We start from the raw sequence: 22,225 nt of genomic DNA, 5'->3' as shown, positions 1-22,225 counted from the left end.
AGGAGGAGGAGGAGAAAAGAGCCAGACATAGAGAGAGAATCTGTGTTCTGAATATATATATATGAACTTGGGTATACAATGCATGTTTTCAGTCGAAAATGTTCATCGTACCAACATTCAGGTGGTGTTGCTTTTGCATACAAAAAGAAATATTGTAATTATATAACCACTCTACCAAACAAAGACAGCAACTCAGCATGGTTCATGATAAAATCATCTTTAACGGGATATGATAAAGATGTGTGTGTTGGAGTGGTTTATATCCCTCCTGAAGAATCAGTGTATAGTAGTTTGATATGTTTGATGATGTTGAAAACATGCTCTTTGAGTTTGATATACAAAGTAAATATGATTGTTATATTCTGTTAGCAGGTGACTTTAATGCTTATACAAAAAATTTGAAAGATTTTATTGATCAACATCAGAGTGACAGTAAAGGTCCATTCCTGATTTGATCTATGTTTTAGATGAGCAGTTATATCCAGTTAAGTGTAGACATAATCAAGATAATCGTCAACCAAACAACTATGGGTATAGATTGATTGACTTGTGTCAATCGTTTTCATTGTATATTCTTAATGGAACAGCAGGGAGAGATGACGGAATCGGAATGTTCATTAGTAATGGCTGTACTGTGGCTGACTACATGATTGGATCCCCCTTTTTGTTCACAAAAATAACAGATTTTACTATTTCCCCATTTGATGCTTTATTATCTGATGTACACAGCCCGTTGATCTTGTCTGTGGCTACTGAGTGTCACATATTGAACCATGAAAATCATACTGATACGGCTGTCATACCATGTCATAAGAAATGTGCCACATCAAATTTAACAGGTCAGAATGAAATAATACGAAAATGGGAACATGAAAAGGCTGCTTCTTTTCAAGAAAATTTGTCTAACACTGAGCTTACACACTTAAATGACGCAATTGATGTTGATGACATTGACATCATAAATGATAAGCTCGCAAACATTCTGATTCAGATGGCAAAAGATACTCTCGGGACATATCAAATTCGTAATTCTAAGACAAAACACAGAGATAGTCGCAGTTGGTTTGATTCCACATGCAAACGAAGCTGATCAGAATATTTTAAAGCTAAACACAGAGTAAAAAAAGAAATTCTAGTAAAAATACAGACACGCTTGGAAGAGCCAGCAAATGTTACAAGAAACATACTGTAAATTATTTAACAAGATACTGGACGAAGGTGTTGTACCAGAAAAATGGGTATTTGGCTTGATATTTCCATTGTATAAAGGCAAAGGTGATACACTTGACTGTGATAATTATAGGGGAATAACTTTGCTCAGCTGTGTTGGAAAACTATTCACTACAGTGTTAAATGCTAGACTGACTGATTATATCAATGTAAACAATATACTTTCAGGAACCCAAGCAGGATTTAGACAGTCCCATTCTACATTAGATCAAATGTTTGTTTTGAAATCACTAATTGATATTTTCTCCATAAAAAAGAAGAAACTTTACTGTGCTTTTGTTGATTTAAAAAAAGCCTTTGATTCAGTTTGGAGAATTGCGTGTCATAATGAACATGTATGATAGAATTAAGTCATGCGTGTTTTTAAATGGTGAAAAATCTGATTTCTTTAGCATTTGTAAGGGTGTACGACAAGGAGAAAATCTCTCACCTTTGTTTTTTTCTCTGTACCTCAATGATTTAGAGTTGTATTTGACTGAGCACCAGAGTCCATCTGTTGATCTTTTATTGAATGTTAACACTTCAGAGTTAGATAATTACATGTGATTATTTGTACTGTTGTATGCAGATGACACAATTTTACTTTCAGAGACGAAAGAAGGATTACAACAGTCCCTCAATGTTTTTCACAAATATTGTTTAAAATGGAAACTAGTGGTCAATGTAAAGAAAACTAAAGTGATGATACTTAATTCTACAAACAAGCTAAAGCCTGTTTTTAAGTTTGGTGATACATGTTTGGATGTTGTCGATTCTTTCTTGGCATCAAATTTAGTAGAAACGGAACTTTTTACAATGCTAAAAAAATGATTTATGAACAGGGCCAAAAAGCTATGTTTTCGTTACTTCAGTCAGCCAGAAATCAAGATTTACCTTTACATATCACTCTGGACATGTACCAGTCTATGATTGTTCCTATTTTGTTGTATGGTGCAGAAATATGGGGTTATGAAAATGTAGATATACTTGAAAAATTAGAATTGAAATTTTTGAAACGCTTGTTCAAACTGAACAGAAATACAATGACCCAAATTGTTTATGGAGTAACTGGTATTTATCTAATTAGTGTGTTAGTGAAAATGAGATTAGTTCAATTTTGGACCAGCTTAGTGATATCAAACACAGAAAAATATTCTGGGAAAATATATTTGATATTACTTGACTTATATTGAAATGGTATTTATTCTTCAAAATGGATCAGTTGTATCTGACAAATTTTAATAGAAGCAGGGTATGACTGTGTTTGGGATGTTCAATTCTTCTTGGAGAGGGAAACTTTCTGCAAGAATGTCAACATTGCTTTGAGAGATAGTTTTCAAAATCTATGGAGACATGCTCTAGAGGCGAGAAGTAAATGTTTGTTTTATCAAAATTTCAGAAGTGGATTTGGTAGAGAAAAATATATAAGTCAAATGCCTGATAATTATGTTATCAGCTGCTTCAGATTTCGAAGTAGTAATCATAAGCTGGAAATAGAAACAGGGAGACACAAAGGCATACCACGAGAGTTACGGCTTTGTAAGGTTTGTAACATGTGTGTGATTGGTGATGAGTTTCATTTTATAATGGAATGTCCCAATTATGATCAGCTATGAAATAGATATGTTCCTAAAAAATATTTGTCTCCAAATTCGGTTTTTAATTTTTGTAATATGCTCAAAGGAGGCAAAAAAGTCATTTTAGCTGTAAGTAAGATGATTAGATTTGCAAATGTTGCCTAGCTATACTTTTGGAGTTTAAAGACATTTGTGGTTTCTCAACTTTTATGTGACATTGTTGTGTATTTGGAAATGTTTGTTCTGGGCACGAAAATATTATTTTGCAGTAATCCTCCATACTCCAATAGGAGAGAAAGGATAATTAACTCACTCAGTACGGCCAGTCCTCTCTTCTCCTCTACACAGACCCATCGGATGTCCAGTGGGTGTCTGAATGACCCAACCTTTAGCTTCCGTCGTCAGAATTGTGGTATTCTTTGTCAACATTCACCTCTTCAGTATAAGAGCCTTCCGCTTGCAATATTTTGATGATGATAATTGGGGTGAAACGCTGTTAACGTCGTCTCTTTCGCCATTCGTATGGAGAGAGTTAAAACTTGAAACTTGAAACTTGTGTGTGTGTGTGTGTGTGTGTGTGTGTGTGTGTGTGTGTGTGTGTGTGTGTGCAAATAACTATGCTTCTTTCATTTGACATGAGAACTGATAATAAACTATGTTGAAATTTAACACCACACCATCACCCTTTACTAAATATATATGGACGCATATAACTATGCTTCTTTCATTTGACATGAGAAATGATAATTAACTAAGTTGAAATTTGACACCACACCACTACCCTTTACTAAACAAACGAAACTAAATAAACAAGAAAATAATAAAACTGTGTATATAATTATCAGAAAATACAAGCAATACACACAGAGCTGATTTAGCACTTTCAATCATTTGAAACACATGAAAATCACATCTCCAACACCACGACATCAGAGTTCAACACTGTCCGAACCACATTCTCCCTGGCTGGAAATGAGGAGCAAACCAGAAAAAGTACACAATGCTGTTTATGCATTTTGTAAAAAGCCTTCTTCCCCATGTCAAACGAAGGCAAGGCATTTACAGTAAGTGTAAGTTGAAATATGACTCAGGGTTAGAAGTTAGGATTTATGGCACTGCAATCATTATTAGCATCAAAATGTTCAGTTCATTATTGTTAAGTATGGTCATTTCCACCTTTACAATATCAAAGCCCGGCGCATGATCCATTTGATTATGCAAACATCCCAGCCTTCATCAGAATTAGATATATATACTCAATTAAATCACTCAATGAAACTATAGATCACACAAACAAATACACTTAACCGCACAGAGCACGCACACACACACACACACTCACAGATACATGTAGAAAGAAGAGACCAGGGAAGGCAGGGGTTCAGCAGTGTGGAGAGGGGGTGGGGGCAGGGGGTGGGGGGGGGGAATGACAGATCTGAGAGAAGGATAGATGGAAAGAAGAAGAGAGAAAGAGACAGAAAAACAACGAGACAAAAAATTAAGCAAAGAAGAAGACCATGCGTGAGGACAACCAAGCCTGTCCCAATTATTACCCTTACGAACCACTGTCATGTAAAGTCAAACATTCACACACAAATGACACACACTAGCCTGGCAAGCTACCTCAACACCACTACCTGTTTCCTGGTGATCAGTGCACCTAGCATGGTACAAGCTATCCAAACTGTTACCACATGTTTCATGAACAATGTCTAGCGCAAGCACACAGATGCATGGCACACGTCTCACAAGACAGAGTTGTGTGGACACTTCCCTCGCATGATTATCACCATCCACTACATAAATCCTGACTGTACTGACCAACACAGTCATTGTCTTCCACTTAGGACTTACAGTTGTAAAGAATGATACATGTACAGAGTTTGAATCTATCTATCAATCACTCTCTCTTCCCTCCCTCCCTCTCTCTCTCTCTCTCCGTATATATAAGGGTATATACATGCACTATCAGTGAGCTCATAAGAAAGGCTGAATCAAAGTCAAAAACACTATCCAAACTTTTTGACAGATCTGACAAAAAAATATTTTCTAACTAAAGTCACCTTTCTTCTTATTTTTTAAATTTTTTTTAACTAAAATACTTTTCTTCTCACAATTCATTACCAGAATCCACACTCTGCTCTATCCATGCAACTTCTCAATCTCTCTTCCAACTGAAATTTTCATTTATGGTTTCTTAGACAGTGTGACCTGCCAAACCATTAAAAAGACCCAAACAAAAAACACTGCAGCCACATGTATAGTTTAAGATACTGTTGTCAGAAAGTAACAATATAGAAGTTTCTAAATTTCAAACAAATGGTATGGAACACAGAACTGAGAAAAACGCAAAATAGAATAAGTATACACACAGACAGCTTGTACACATGCGCCCCCCACCCCCCAACATTTTCCTCTCATCTTTTCACATACACAGACACACATCTTCCTATTAAAAAAAGTCATTAACTGTTTTGCACACAAAAAGCATGTTACTCCAAATCTACAAGAAACCAGCCCCATAGATAATGTGTTTCACACATTGCACAAGATATATACAGAATATTTTCCACACAGTAACTTACTTAGTCTTCTGGCAGGGAAGTATGACCCTTCATGGCCACATTGAAAGGGGAAAACACGGTTGAGATCAGTCAGACAATTTCTTCCTCTCAATAACTTACTATACCTGGTATCAGAAGATATACAATGTGACCAAAATCACCAGATATAATGTGTCTCAAGTATCATATAATATAAATGTGAATGAAATCACCAGATACAATGTGTTTCAAGTATCAGATGTGACCAAAGTCACCTGGGATATGGTGTTTCAACCACAGATATCAATTACAAATAGTAACAAAAGAGAAAAAAAAAGACCTTCTGCACTATTGGTATGTTGCTATGAAATCTGGTTGAATGATTTTCCATCCATCTATCTAAACTATTGGAACATAAAAGAGAAAACAAAATAAAGATAAATAAAATTAGGAATCAGTGTGGATTTCCACCATATGTGACTATCATCAGTCTCATCAGATGAAGCAGCACCTACCCACCCTCTTTAAAAATCAATGTGAATGAATAATCAAATGAAAATCTTCATGAAATCAAATTTGTACTAGCCACAAACCACACACACACAACTCACACAAAATGTGAAAATTTAGTACATCCAGCAAATCATTCATTTTGATTTACCCAACCCACCCACAATGAACATATGTCAATCTGAATGAATATCAATAATATCAATATTAAGATAAATAAAAAACGTAGGTCTTATGATTTTACCTAAACCTATACTAGCCACAAACCACACACACACTATGTGCAGTAGCAACCAATGAATCATTTCATGTGTTTGAAACCTCCTTTCCACATGTGCCTCCATGGCTTACAGCCTGCAAAGAAAGCATCACCCGAAACAAACAAACAAAAGAAAAGAACAAGCACCTACATCCTCAATGAAAGAAAACTTCTTTTCCTTCCCTTCCCACACTATTTTTTTTTTTTATAAAGATAGATAGATAGAGAGAGAGAGAGAGAGAGAGAGAGAGAGAGAGAGAGGGAAGAGAGAGAGAGAGACAAGAGCAAGACAGAGAAGGAAACGGTCAGACACAGATAAAGAAAGGCAGAGACCGCAACAAAACCAACCAAACTCCCTGCTCCCCCCCCCTCCTACCCCTGCCCCCTCCCTCCAGACCCCCCACAAAAGAAAGCCACCCACTCACCATGCTGCATCAAGGCACGGGGACTCTTCACCTTCCGTGCATGGTGCTCCAACTCTGACAACACCGGCCCCCCTGTTGCTGCTCTCCCCTTGACCAGTGAGCGGGTCCTGGACACGGGGATGGAGGGTGGAGTGCGAGGGGGTGGGGCCCTGCGCATCAGGTCGTCATGGCGACGTGCCAGGTGCAGCATATGGGAGGAGGCGCTGTGGGTCTGGCCGGGCATGCGGCCCGCAGAGCGCTGGATCTTGGGCACGGTGACCGTCTCTGAGCTGGCCATGGTGATACAGTCGCTGCAGTGCACCTGGTGGGATGAGTAATGTCAGTGGTGGACTTAATTTTTATGGTCACTGTACACCTGGTGGGATGAGTAATGTCTGTGGTGAACATGTTGTCACTGTAGACCTGGTGAGATGAGTGATGTCAGTGGTGGACATATGGTCACAGTATACACCTGGTGGGATGAGTAATGTACGTGGTGTAGGTCACTGTACACCTGGTGGGATGAGTACTGTCTGTGGTGAACATGTTGTCACTGTACACCTGGTGGGATGAGTGATGTCTATGGTGGACATATGGTCACAGTATACACCTGGTGGGATGAGTAATGTCTGTGGTGAACATGTCGTCACTGTACACCTGGTGGGATGAGTGATGTCAGTGGTGGACATATGGTCACAGTATACACCTGGTGGGATGAGTATTGTACGTGGTGTAGGTCATTGTACACCTGGTGGGATGAGTACTGTCTGTGGTGAACATGCCATCACTGTACACCTGGTGGGATGAGTGATGTCAGTGGTGGACATATGGTCATTGTACACCTGGTGGGATGAGTAATGTACGTGGTGTAGGTCACTGTACACCTGGTGGGATGAGTACTGTCTGTGGTGAACATGTTGTCACTGCACACCTGGTGGGATGAGTGATGTCAGTGGTGGACATATGGTCACAGTATACACCTGGTGGGATGAGTAATGTCTGTGGTGAACATGTCGTCACTGTATACCTGGTGGGATGAGTAATGTCTGTGGTGAACATGTGGTCACAGTATACACCTGGTGGGATGAGTATTGTACGAGGTGTAGGTCATTGTACACCTGGTGGGATGAGTACTGTCTGTGGTGAACATGCCATCACTGTACACCTGGTGGGATGAGTGATGTCAGTGGTGGACATATGGTCATTGTACACCTGGTGGGATGAGTAATGTACGTGGTGTAGGTCACTGTACACCTGGTGGGATGAGTACTGTCTGTGGTGAACATGTTGTCACTGCACACCTGGTGGGATGAGTGATGTCAGTGGTGGACATATGGTCACAGTATACACCTGGTGGGATGAGTAATTGTGGTGAACATGTCATCACTGTATACCTGGTGGGATGAGTAATGTCTGTGGTGAACATGTCATCACTGTATACCTGGTGGGGTGAGTGATGTGAGTGGTGAACATATGGTCACAGTATACACCTGGTGGGATGAGCAATATCTGTGGTAAACATGTTGTCACTTTGCACCTGATGGAATGAGTAATGTATGTGGTGTAGGTCACTGTACACCTGGTGGGATAAGTAATGTCAGTGGTGTAGGTCAATGTACACCTGGTTTGATGAGTAATGTCTGTGGTGAACATAATTATGATCACTGTACACCTGGTGGGATGAGTAATGTCAGTGGTGGGCATATTATCAATGTACACCTGGTGGGATGAGCAATGTCTGTGATGAACATGTTGTCAATGTACACCTGGTGGGATGAGTAATGTCTATGGTGTAGGTCACTGAACACCTGATGGGATGAGTAATGTCTGTGGTGTAGGTCACTGTACATCTGGTGGGAAGAGTAATGTCTGTGGTGGACATATCATCACTGTACACCTGATGGGATGAGTAATGTCTGTGGTGTAGGTCACTGTACACCTGGTGGGAAGAGTAATGTCTGTGGTGGACATATGGTCACTGTACACCTGGTGGGATGAGTAATGTCTGTGGTGGACATATGGTCACTGTACACCTGGTGGGATGAGCAATGTCTGTGGTGAACATGTTGTCACTGTACACCTGGTGGGATGAGTAATGTCTATGGTAGACATAATTATGGTCACTGTACACCTGGTGGGATGAGCAATGTCTGTGGTGGACATAATTATGGTCACTGTACACCTGGTGGGATGAGTGATGTCAGTGGTGGACATATGGTCACAGTATACACCTGGTGGGATGAGTAATGTACGTGGTGTAGGTCACTGTACACCTGGTGGGATGAGTACTGTCTGTGGTGGACATGTCATCACTGTACACCTGGTGGGATGAACAATGTCTGTGGTTAACATGTTGTCACTGTACGCCTGGTGGGATGAGTAATGTCTGTGGTGGACACAATTATGGTCACTGTACACCTGGTGGGATGAGTAATGTCTGTGGTGGACACAATTATGGTCACTGTACACCTGGTGGGATCAGTAAACCTAACTTCTATCTGTATCATGGACTGACATTTACATTTCTGTTCTGTTTTACTGAATGTTCTTCCTAAAGAATTAGCCCAGCCCATCTTGATGTCCCAACCACCAACCATCCAAAATGAGAAAACCCCCAGACTTCTCTTTCTTCTTCATATTTCTTGTTTGTGGGCTGCGACTCCCACATTCACTTGAATACACATATGGGCTTTTACGTATATGACTGTTTAGCCCCCGCCATTTAGGCAGTCATACTCTGTTTTCAGGGGGGGTTGTATGCCGGGTATGTTACTGTTTTCAGGGGGGGCTGTATGCCGGGTATGTTCTTGTTTCCATAATCCCCCGATTGCTGACATTGATTACAGGGTCTTTAACATGCGTATTCAATGTTCTGTGTGTGTTTACAAACCAAGGGGGTTCAGGCACTGGCAGGTCTGCACATCTGTTGACCTGGGAAATCAGAAAAATCTCCACCCCTTACCCACCAGGTGCCGAGACCAGGATTTGTACCTGGGACCCTCAGACTGAAAATCCAGTGCTTTAACCACTTGGCTGTTGTGTCCATCAAAAATCCCTCACACTGACCTTTCTGCTGCGTGGAGCAGGCGCGGCACTCTGGGTGCGGGCTGTCCTGGGGCCCAGGATGAAGCCTGGGTTCAAACCCTCTTCCTCCTCATACTGAGAGGGACTGAACTGCCACACCTGGAGCACACCGAAAATTTATCATCTCTGTGGCTCTGCAGTTCAATGTGCTCTGTACATGTACTGTGAATTATTCTGGAAAGCTGAACCTTCTTTTTTTTGTTTTTAGCTGAAGTGTTGGCCCTTAGTTGAGTTTCAGCATGCATATGGTGTACATAGACACAGAGAGTATCACATATAATTTACTGTCATTGATAACACAATTACAGAAATTGAAAGAAAGAAAATGGCACCCTGCAATCTGCTGCAACAATTCTCATTAGCAATCAGTTTCACCTCAGTCTCTTCAGCCACCTTGGACCAAGGAGTGAAAGTGAACAGATACTATGAAAGGATGGGTTTATGGACCAAGGAGTGAAAGTGAACAGATACTATGAAAGGATGGGTTTATGGACCAAGGAATGAAAGTGAACAGATACTACGAAAGGATGGGTTTATGGACCAAGGAATGAAAGTGAACAGATACTATGAAAGGATGGGTTTATGGACCAAGGAGTGAAAGTGCACAGATACTATGAAAGGATGGGTTTATGGACCAAGGAATGAAAGTGAACAGATACTATGAAAGGATGGGTTTATGGACCAAGGAGTGAAAGTGAACAGATACTATGAAAGGATGGGTTTATGGACCAAGGAGTGAAAGTGCACAGATACTATGAAAGGATGGGTTTATGGACCAAGGAATGAAAGTGAACAGATACTATGAAAGGATGGGTTTATGGACCAAGGAGTGAAAGTGAACAGACACTACGAAAGGATGGGTTTATGGACCAAGGAGTGAAAGTGAACAGATACTATGAAAGGATGGGTTTATGGACCAAGGAGTGAAAGTGAACAGATACTATGAAAGGATGGGTTCATGGACCAAGGAGTGAAAGTGAACAGACACTATGAAAGGATGGGTTTATCTTCATTATCATTTTTTTGAAACAGGAACCACAGTTACAAAGCCTGAAGTAAAAACGTTGTGAGATGGAGATGACAGCTGTTGAGAATGACCACAACGGACTGTGCAGGAGAATGATTTCTTTATTTTTCTGGCAATCTGGCAAAGTCAGGAAACACAATCCTATCTGTTCTGAACACAACTCATTTTTACTCTCAATTCAAGTCAACTTTACTATCTCCAAAGAGAAATTTGCACATGATTGTGTTGCTCATGAACCAATCACTGTCACATGCAACCTTGCAGGGTTCTCATTTTCCATCGTGAACAGTAAATAAATGTATGTGAACAATTTAAATGTAATCACAACAAAAAGAGCAAGAAAATACATAAATATCAGCAGATACAACATGACCACAGTGTTGCGACTTGTGCAACACCACCTATCACTCAAGGAGGAGTCAAAGTGTGCAGACTGATCCATATACTCTACACCAGGTAGGCAGCCTGTTGTGGAAATGACCTTGTGTTTGTAAAGCGGTTAGAGCTTGGTCTCCGACTGTGGATAGGCACTATATAAGTATCCATATCAATCATTCACTTCTAAAAACCAAAAGGAAAGGAGGGCAGATACCAGACCTATGCACAGACCCAGGCCTTGGGAGCCTGCCAAATGCTGCAGGAAATTGTTAGATATAAAAAAAAAAAAGAAAGGGGGGAATCCCCAGCTCACCTGCGACACACTCAGCGGCTGTTTGCGATGCTGGCGTGGGGAAATTGGCAAGGGAGGCTTGTTGTCAGGGGTGACAGTGGTAACATACGTGATGGCCCCCGCCTCTGTTTCACCCCCCTCCTCCTTCTCTACCGGGACAGATGCTGTGTCAGGGGGGATGCACACCTGTGTGGAGACAAAACTGCTGGTCGCCTCCTTGGCAGCGTCATGTACTGGGGTCACTTCCACCAGGTCATGACCTGGGGTCACTTCTGCAGGGTCATGACCTGGCGTAACTTCCTCAAGGTCATGACCTGTAGTCACCTCAGCAGGGTCACATGAAGGGGTCACTTCTGAGGAATCCTCGACAGGGACCTGTCCGGTGGAGACTGTGGTCAGTTCATTAGGAAGAATGCTGGCACTGACCTCAGCGGTGCCCAAGGTCAGTTCAGTGTGGGCAGTGATCACAGGGGACGGGAGAACCTCTGAGGGTATGTCCGTGGAATGATGATGTGATGTCACTTCAACAGGATCATGGAGCGTTGTTTTCGCAACATCTGAAGTGTCGATATTTTGTCTGAAATCTGCCTGCTGACATAAAGACAACACTCATGGTCAGAGGACTCCAACAGATTCAGCAACAACTGAACTCCATCTGTGTAAATAATGGGTCTGAAAAAATATATCATGCAGGGGCCCTGATACACGCCAACTTTGATGTTAACAAAACATCAAAAAAACAAACCCCATCATATTAAAGACATCAGTGAATAGAAAGAGGAACACACTATGACCAACATCTAACAATGACAGTCTGAACAGGCTGAAAAACATGTGAAAACCCACTGAGCAGTGTTTGATCTAAGCATGTTCAGAGCATGCTACTGTAATGTTTCTGTCACATCTGTGTTTGATTGACAGTGCTGGTCTGATTTACTTGGGCAAGGGGGCATAATACAAATAGATTTACCTTGACGAACAGGGTTAAAATCCATACAAATAGATTTACTTCGATGAACAGGGTTAAAATCCTTTACAAGCAACACAAGCAGGCAAAACTATTGACAGGTTTGACTACAACACCAACAACAACAAAGCACTCCACTAAAATCTCACCTGTAATATCTCCTCTTTTTTCAAATCACCATGAACATACCCTCTTTTTGGTAACAGCACCAACAATAACAAAACACTCCACTAAAATCCCACCTGCAGTATCTCCTCTTCTTTCAAATCACCACAAATATCCTCGTTGTCTCCCTTCTCCAGACGGTCATCTGTTAAAACCTCTTCCTCTCCGGCCTCCCCGGCGATACTGTCGTCATCATCGTGGATGTTCTCAGGGATGTCGATGTCCAGCCCCAGTGGGATGTGAAGTCCCTCCAAGTTAGGGGGTAAAGCAAAGTGGTCCACTTCTTGGTCCAGAAGTTCCGGTCTTTGTCTGGAGAGCATGTGGGTTTGGTCTTGGTGATTTTTTTTTCCTTTTCAAATGTGATAGGGATATTCACTAGCTCCTACCCCCCCCCCCCTCCTCCAAACACACACACACACATGAATAGAAACACACACACAAACACACACTGACCCAAAACATGTCTCAGTTCCTCCATTCACACACTAACACACATACTAGACAAGTGAAAGCTGAGAAAAGAGTAGCCCCCTCCCTACACACACACTCCCTACCTTATTTTCTGTGAATATAAACAGGCTGACTGTAAAGGCCATAAACTCAGGCCAACAGTGTAGGCCATAAACTGTCTGACACGGATTTCATTCAGCAAAGTATTTTATCAAAAGCCAACACAAAGTATGTATTGTATTTTTCAATAGCATGAAAGTTTATTTTTGCTTATAGACATGGCCAATACTAAATGGCCATAAATGTTCCTTTTCAATGGTTTTCAATGGCCGCAATGCAGGGTGTCAACAGAAACAGGAATACCAAAATCACTGGCTTACCTGTCATTAGAAACGCCTGTTTGAACTTTGTCCCGTGATTTTGAATGTCGCTCAGCTGAAAAAGACGCAAAGAATTATTATTATTACTAGTAGTAACAGTAGTAATACTAATATTTTCATCATTATTATTATCATTATCATGATTAGTATTACTGTCATTTGTTCAGTATTTGATTGCTTTAGGTAGATTATCTTTTGAAAAAAATCCCAACAATAGTGACACACACACACAAAAATACACAAACACACACACAAACACACACGCCTCCAAGCATTTTCATGTATGTTGTGACAGTGTGTGCAAGTCACAACACATCTCCCTAAAAATGTGAGCTACTCTTCTCTTGTAAGATTTTGCTATAAATAACACTTTTTTTCTGCTTGCACCTTCATTTTCATAATAATTTTCTTTTCCAGTTCTTTACTGCTCTCAGCTCTACAGCACCACTTCTCAAGTACACTCTTCCATTCAAAGCTTTTTTATTCTCTCTCCTTTTTTTTTCTGTCCCATCATCTGCACCGTTTCAGTGTCAACACTCCCATGCCACACATCCCATTCACAGCCACACTCAGATTTGTCTGCCTCAGTCTCAGCGTGGGTAGTGCACAGCCATTCAAAGCTTTGTTCTCGTCACTGTCTTTTCAAGCACTCTTCTTTTCCAGGTTCAGTCTCACACAGCACTCTTTTGTTGAATCTCCTTCTCCATGACACAATTCTTTTTAACTTTTTTTTCTTTTGTTTCACATTTCCCCTCAGAACACCTAACTGGATGAGAACATTTCTTGTAGCTGCCTCTTCTTTCCCACAGCACTCTAAGTGCTGCAGCCTTGGAGGCTAGTTGACCCCAGTGTCAACTATCCCAAAGCCCTCTTGACTGAGAGAGTGGGGATGTGACTTGGGCAGACACTCTCCACTATGATAGAATTATAGCTCAGTGAGTCAGGACAGCAGCTGCCTCCACAGCTGTTCTGATGGTCATAGTTGGACATGACGATTATACGGCACTCTCCAGTATGATCTTCATTGTTGCAACTGGATCCCCTCTGTCCTATCCCCACCCTCATCCCTCACCTTCAACCTCTGTCCAACCCCCCACAGAGAGAAAGGTGCTCTTAAACAGCCTTTCACAAAGAATGCAATGACTTTTTAATTTTTTTTTTTATTACCTTTCACTTTTCTTCCAATTCAGATTCACACATATCATTCCATTCTTACACTTCCTTTTCATGAACACTTTTCTCCTCAGAGGTCTAAGACCCATCACACAAAACAAAACTTCTCAACCCTCAAAATAAGAGATATTGTTCCATCCTCCTTACACTTACTCCATTTTCACAAACATTTTTTCTCTCCTCAGAGCTTCTAATAAAACCCATCACCCCCCCCCCCCCCACTCCCATCCCCACCCCTGTACACACAAGATAAACAACACAGCCACCACAAACACAACAACACAGCCACTACAAACACAACACAGCCCCTTCACACACAACAAAACCATTCCTGTCGCTCGCCTCAGTGGGTTGCTACACCTTTCTCCTCACTGCACACGACCAGTTCTGACAGACTGTGATTGTAACGGTGGGGAGGGAAGGGTGAAGGGTGTGGGGGGAGCCACTACACTTTTTGGACACAAGTCGGCACTTAATTGTGGGGTGTGTGTGGGTGTGATCACAGGGTGGGTGCCGGAGGTAATCTCTCCACAACAGAGTGGGAGTGGCTGACAGCGCCAAGTGAAGAGTCTTGTTCTGTGTTCAAACACTGCTTACAAATCTCTTTAATGCCTTTTTCTAATCCCCCTCCTTTTCTCTTGATTGACTTTTCGACTGCTGTTCTTGTTGCTGTGTGTGTGTGTGTGTGTGTGTGTGTGTTTGTGTGTGTGTGTGTGTGTGTGTGTGTGTGTGTGTGTGTGTGTGTGTGTGTGTGTGTGTGTGTGTGTGTGTAAGTATAAGTGTGTGTGTGTAAGTGTATGTGCATTCACGCATGTGTCTGTGTGTAATGGGGAGAGATTAGAAGGATGAGAGTAAGTGCATAAAATAATACATATGTGCATGCATGTTTGAAAAAAGTGAGTCTGGTGTGTGTGTGTGTGTGTGTGTGTGTGTGTGTGTGTGTGTGTGTGTGTGTGTGTGTGTGTGTGTGTGTGTGTGTGTGTAACACAGAGTCAGATAGACAGACAGACAGACAGAGAGAGAGAGAGAGAGAGAGAGAGAGAGAGAGAGAATGTGTATGAGACAGAGTGTATGAGTGAGAGAGTGCATGTGTGCATGCGTGTGCATTTGTGTACATCTGATTGAAATCAAAATGAATGATACAATATCATTTTACACCTGCATATTTAGTGTGTATGCACCAATAAGTGTGAGTCTTGAAACAGTGACACTGTCCTATATCTGAAGGATAAAAAAAGGTACACAAGAAATACAAAATGCTAATTCAAGGCTTTGACATGTCCATACACTGAAGAAAAAAAAAAAAAGAAAAAAAAGAAAGAAAAACAAAGCAGGAAAAGCAAATCACCAACAATAACAATAGCAAAAACTTGAAAGAGTGTAAATAACAAACAAGAAGATATCTGTTGACTCTGCCAAACATGCAAACAGAAAACCAAACTGTCTTGCACAGATAGGCATCTGCTCTCACCTTCTGTTTATCATTTCTTTCTTATTTATAGATATGGTGTAGCCTGTATGGATCAGACTGCATGCCATGATTCCTCCATGAAACTAAATTGAAACCGTCTTTGATAGTCTATTGTAATCATTCCTACCAGTTTTCAACTCCACCTCAGAGTCTTTTCAGTCAGCACAGACCAAGAATAACGAGTACACAGATGCTGTGGGATTTAACAACACTAAAATGACCCCCTCAAATGCTTGGTACTTCTCCTGTTCTCCCTTGAGTGTGCTACAGTGCATGGATTCGAGAATCAAAGTATTTAGACATTTCATTGTTGTTTCTTTCTTTAAAAAAAAAAAAAAAAAAAAAAAAAAAAAATGTTTTATTTTTTTAATGTTTTATTCTGACAGAACCATTTACAGATTACCATTTCACATCTTCTAATTCTTCGTATGTGGGCAGTGTCACACACATTCACTCAAACACACTGGTGGGCTTTTTACGCGTATGACCATTTTTACACCCACTATGTATGCAGTCATACTCCGTTTTCATATTTTCATAACATGTGCAATACATGTATGATTCTCACGTAAACAAACAAACAAAAAAGAAGAAAAAGAAGAATGACACCCTCAGTTATACCTTTAAAAGTCACCAATCTCAGTTCTGCACACAATAAAATCAGCTCTCATTTCATTAACGCTGAACTAATGCCAACTCCCATCTATGAACACCCAGAACAGACTTTTGATGCAAGGTGGAGGGCTGAAGGGGAAGGAAAGAATGGGAATGGATGGGGAAGGGGGTATGGGGATGGAAGGAGAGAAGAGAGAGAGAGAGAGGAAGAAAGGAGGGGCAAGCAAACCAGCAAGCTGAACTGATCATTTTGTCTCCACCTTGTCTTCCATCCCAACCCCCCTTTTTTTTAACCTCCCTTGCACATGTAATTGTTACTTCCATGATCAACACTTGGTGTGGCGTGTCCCAAACTACTGTCATTGTAGCGCTGTCCAAACATTCATTGCAGGTGTCAGCACTAGATGGCAGCTCATCAGGTATATCTATTCACGCTTGTCTGGCATTGGCATGATTGTGCTGATTGGCTGTGACCTCTGCCTTTTTGTTGTAACTTCTCTGATTACCATTTGACCTCGACTCTCTGGTGAAGGGTAGATGCATGCAGACAAGGGTATGTATAATATGGGTTGGGGTTTACAGTTTTTTATCCATGGAGAGGTGTGTGTGTGTGTGTGTGTGTGTGTGTGTGTGTGTGTGTGTGTGCGTGTAACTGAGTTAGTGTGTGTGTGCACGTGTGTGTTTGTGTGACTAAGTGTGTGTATGCATATGTGTGCTTATGTGTGTGTGTGTGCGTATGCATGTGTGTGTGTGTGTGGATGAATGTGAGTGTTGTGTGTGTGAGAGCGTATGTCTGTGTGTATGCATATGGGTGCGTGTGTGTGTGTGTGTGTGTGTGAGAACAAGAGAGTGAGAGAGAAAGAGAGAGAGAGAGAGAGAGAATAAGAGAGAGAGAGAGAGTGTGTGTGTTTGTGTGTGTGTGTGTGTGTGTGTGTGTGTGGGGGGGGTGACTGTGTGTGCGTGCATGCATGTTTGTGTGCAAGTGTTTGTGTTGATGATTAGGCGCTCAATTCTATACTCTGTATTCTCTTAACCTCTGTCTCTTTTCTATTCATGTGTGCATACATGCTTTCTTTTTCTTTTTTTTTTTTTTTTTTTTTTTAAACATTCCAACTGGTATATTTATTTATTTGTTATTTCAAATTCATTCACACATGTTCAGGACAGAGGAAAGATGCAGCAGAAAGACACAGCGGCGAGGCACTGAGGAAAGATGTATCACTGTAAGAGAACCCAAGACCTTATCCTCCAGCCACTCACTGTTCATGAACCCCTCACCCCCCCACCGCCCTCCCCTTGCGCCCCCCCTTATGCACCACCCCAGCCCCCGCCCCCCTGCACTCCTCCTCCTTCATCCCCTACACACATCCCACCTCCATTCTCTCCAAAGTTCTATTTGCCTTTTGAATTTAGGTTCAGGGTTTGAAACTGTTTTTATTACCCCTTATAAAGCTTTAAGTGACTGCGCGTGTGCACACGCATGCGCGCGTGCGTGCGTGCATGCGTGCGTGCGTGCGTGCGTGCGTGCGTGTGTGTGTGTGTGTGTGTGTGTGTATGTGTGTGTGTGTGTGTGTGATATTGTATGTTAAAGCTAATACTGATGTTGTGCTTGAACCAACTTTTTATATGCTTACCTTCTTATTGGCGATACTACAAATATAGCACAATACCAATCTAGTGTTAGTTAATTGCCTAAACTATTTAATATCAAACACAGACACAAACAGGCAAACACACACACACACACACACACACACAGAAACACATACACACACACACAGACACACAGAAACACACACACACATACACACACACACACACACACCACCACCACCACCACAACAACAACAAAAGCAAAGAACAAAAAAACACACACAAAAAAACAAACCCACACACCAAAAAAACAGACATAAAAAAACAGAAAACAACCCCCCCAAAAAAAACAAAAAACAAAACAACAACACAAAAACAACAACAACAAAAAAACAAAACAATAAAAAAAACCCAATAAAAACCCCAACTCACTCAAACAAAAATGTACATTATAAAGTATCAAAAACATTGAAAAAAATCAACTTTCATTTTAAAACCAACACTTTATACTCTTAAGTGTGGCTGTTAGAAGCATAACTGGGTGTGAATGTGTATGTCAACATGCTATGTGTCCTTTCAAGTACATGAGTCAGTGTGTATGCCAAACAAAGAGCTAAGACAACTCAGTGAAACATGTTATCTCACTCCCATTCATCTCTAACAGACACTGTTTCATCAGTCGTTGAAGTGCTGCCCTTGAGCGTTTCCCTTCTACTGTCAACTTGTACATCTTCCTGACTGTCTGCTAGTAACAGTCTACTTGAAATCGATGAGCCAAGATATCCTGTAGTCGTGGTGTGGATATCTATGAAGTTTATGGACAGGTTATATGTTGAAGCTGGTAATTGTGAGGTGGATATATACAATGTTTATGGACAGTTTGTCTATTAAAGCTGGATATTGTGAAGTGAATATCTATGTTTACGGACAGGTTGTCTATAAAAGCTGGATGTTGTGAAGTGAATATCTATGAAGTTTATTGACAAGTTGTCTATCAAAGCTAGAGATTGTGAGGTGAATACTTGAAAGTTTATGGACAGGTTGTCTGTTAAAGCTGGATATTTTTAAGTGAATATCTAGAAAGTTTATGGACAGGTTGTCTGTTAAAGCTGGATATTTTTAAGTGAATATCTACGAAGTTTATGACGGGTTGTCTGTTCAAGCTGGAGTTATGGAGTGGATATCTATGAAGTCTATGGACAGCTGAAGATTGCGGAGTTGATATCTTTGAAGTTTATGGACAGCTGGAGATTGCGGAGTTGATATCTTTGAAGTTTATGGACAGCTGGAGATTAAGGAGTTGGTATCTATGAAGTTTATGAACAGCTTGAGATTGAGGAGTTGGTATCTATCAAGTTTATGGACAGCTGGAGATTGAGGAGTTGGTATCTATGAAGTTTATGGACAGCTGGAGATTGAGGAGTTGGTATCTATGAAGTCTATGGATAGCTGGAGATTGAGGAGTTGGTATCTATGAAGTTTATGGACAGCTGGAGATTGAGGAGTTGGTATTTATGAAGTTTATGGACAGCTGGAGATTGAGGAGTTGAAATCTATGAAGTTTATGGACAGCTGGAGATTAAGGACTTGGTATCTATGAAGTTTATGGACAGCTTGAAATTGAGGAGTTGATATCTATGAAGTTTATGGACAGCTGGAGATTGAGGAGTTGGTATCTATGAAGTTTATGGACAGCTGGAGATTGAGGAGTTGGTATCTATGAAGTCTATGGATAGCTGAAGATTGCGGAGTTGATATCTTTGAAGTTTATGGACAGCTGGAGATTGCGGAGTTGATATCTTTGAAGTTTATGGACAGCTGAAGATTGCGGAGTTGATATCTTTGAAGTTTATGGACAGCTGGAGATTAAGGAGTTGGTATCTATCAAGTTTATGAACAGCTTGAGATTGAGGAGTTGGTATCTATCAAGTTTATGGACAGGTTATTGTGTTATGTTTTATGTACTGACTACAACATTGGTGACAGTCTGATCACACGATGTCATTCATCAAATGTGGATGAAAAAGGAAGGGGAGAGGTGGAGGTGGGATAGGCAGGAAGGCATGGAGACTGAGAGTGATAAAGAGGTGGTGGGTGGGATAGAAAGAATGAGAAAATCAGAGGGAAAGAGAACAACAAAATCCAACAACAACAAAGAAGATAAAGAGAGAGGGGCAGACAGACAGACTAGAGTAACATAGAATGATAATGAGAATATTTCATTTACACTGGGAAAAGTTACTGGTGAACAAACTTGCTGCTTTAAAAAAGAAGGACAGACAAAACGAACAGAAAAAAATCAAAGAAAAAGATAAATACAACAACAAAAAGACTTAAGCAAACTAAAAAAAAAAAAAAAAAAAAGAAAAAAAAGGGGAAAAAAATCCAAAAGAAGGAAGAAAAGACAGGAAGGAAAATGAATACTGGAAAATAAAACTGAAGGAATGAAAGAAGGAAAGAATGAGAGAAAGAAAGAAAGAAAGAGTGGTACACACACACAACGAGTACGAGTACACACAGGTCCAAGAATGGGAAGCGTATGTCTCATGGCCTTCGGGCAGTCTATCCTCATTCCCACTGGAAGTTGAAACTACATGCAATAGCTTTCCCAATTGTTTTTTTTTCTTTTTTTCTTTTTTCATTTAATAAGATCTGAGAGTGTGGGGTGGCTCATCAGTACAGAGCTGAAGAAATGTATTTGGAAAGACAGACATTGAAGTGTCAAAATCATCTGCTTCAGTTCAAGGACCTTTGTTATCAATATCGTGAGCTTAAAATGTTTTGCTTTTTACTGATTTTTATTGCATTCATCTATAGTTTGTGCTGTGCGCTGACCCTAGACATTTTCATGGAAGTGCGTTTCATAGGAATTATCCATATGAAGACTCACAAATACATATATCCACACACACACACACACACACGCACGCACATACACAAATACAAACACACAGGTTTTACAAACACACAGACAGACAGACAGACACACTCACACACACACACACACACACACAACCGCACAACAAAGCAACAATATAATGGCAGTAACCAATCATACGCTTCATCGACTCCGTTATCAAGACAAAAATAACTCAAACTCAGCAACAAAAGATCCAGTTAATATTAACATGCAGGCTAGCCCATTGAAATACAACCCCGACATGAACTTTCCATTTGCAGCTGATCCAATAATAAGGTAATCAATAACAGAACAAGCAGGCACTGAAGCTGCTATAACTCATTCCGTTTTGTGAAAACTGCAAGGGGTTTAACACTGAAACCCAATTTTTTCTTTCTCTTTTCAAACATAACTGAATCAGCGCAGTACTGTGTGGTTTCTGAACAGTAACAATATTTGTCAAAGCAAATATCTGCTTTTCTGTCTCTTGTATATGCCCTTTCACAGTTATAGTCCAATGTTGTTCATCCTATGACAACAGCCAGACTTATTCTGTACAATGTCATTTCAGTATTACCAACAGAAAACCATGAGACCACAAACTGGAGGCAACCATGCACTGTTGCTGAATGTGTTTTGGGTGTTCTGATTAAACTTACACAGAATACCACCCAGGAAAAGCCCTTCCAATAATGACGAAATAACACATTTCATCCCATGATACAGGAATATGTACTCACATAGACTACAGGATGAGGAACTTGTGTCTTGAATCCTGCTTTCAATTCTGATTTTTTAAAATCTTTTTTCTTGGGTAAACTTTCTGGGAAAGAGATGGACATGTACAGTTAAACCTGAAGAAAATTTACAGGGAAAGAGATACAGACACATACTAACCACCCAGGTGAAAAATTACAGGGAAGAGATACAGACACATACTACTCATCCAGGTGTAAACTTAAAGGAAAGAGATACAGACACATACTACTCACCCAGGTGTAAACTTAAAGGAAAGAGATACAGACACATACTACTCACCTAGGTGTAAACTTAAAGGAAAGAGATACAGACACATACTACTCACCCAGGTGTAAACTTACAAGGAAAGAGATACAGACACATACTACTCACCTAGGTGTAAACTTACAAGGAAAGAGATATAGACACATACTACTCACCCAGGTGTAAACATACAAGGAAAGAGATACAGACACATACTACTCACCTAG

At 40.7% G+C, this 22,225-nt stretch overlaps 1 protein-coding gene across 3 annotated transcripts in view; it reads right to left on the bottom strand.

Moving 5' to 3' along the window:
• Window positions 1-22,225, bottom strand: part of LOC143298738 (uncharacterized) — a 62,099-nt gene that overhangs the window by 14,060 nt on the left and 25,814 nt on the right. Inside the window, exons 18-23 of one of the 3 annotated variants that reach the window (XM_076611662.1) lie at window positions 13,246-13,300; window positions 12,493-12,724; window positions 11,305-11,874; window positions 9,569-9,685; window positions 6,524-6,824; window positions 5,372-5,398 (exon numbers count right to left, since the gene is read on the bottom strand). In XM_076611662.1, the coding sequence (XP_076467777.1) occupies window positions 5,372-5,398; window positions 6,524-6,824; window positions 9,569-9,685; window positions 11,305-11,874; window positions 12,493-12,724; window positions 13,246-13,300 (1,302 nt within the window). The remainder of the gene's footprint in view (window positions 1-5,371; window positions 5,399-6,523; window positions 6,825-9,568; window positions 9,686-11,304; window positions 11,875-12,492; window positions 12,725-13,245; window positions 13,301-22,225) is intronic. The other 2 variants (XM_076611663.1, XM_076611665.1) reach the window with 2 other exon arrangements.

Source organism: Babylonia areolata, chromosome 24 (genome assembly GCF_041734735.1).
Source record: "Babylonia areolata isolate BAREFJ2019XMU chromosome 24, ASM4173473v1, whole genome shotgun sequence".
Lineage (NCBI taxonomy): Eukaryota > Metazoa > Mollusca > Gastropoda > Neogastropoda > Buccinidae > Babylonia > Babylonia areolata.
This window is presented reverse-complemented; position numbering and strand designations above follow the sequence as displayed.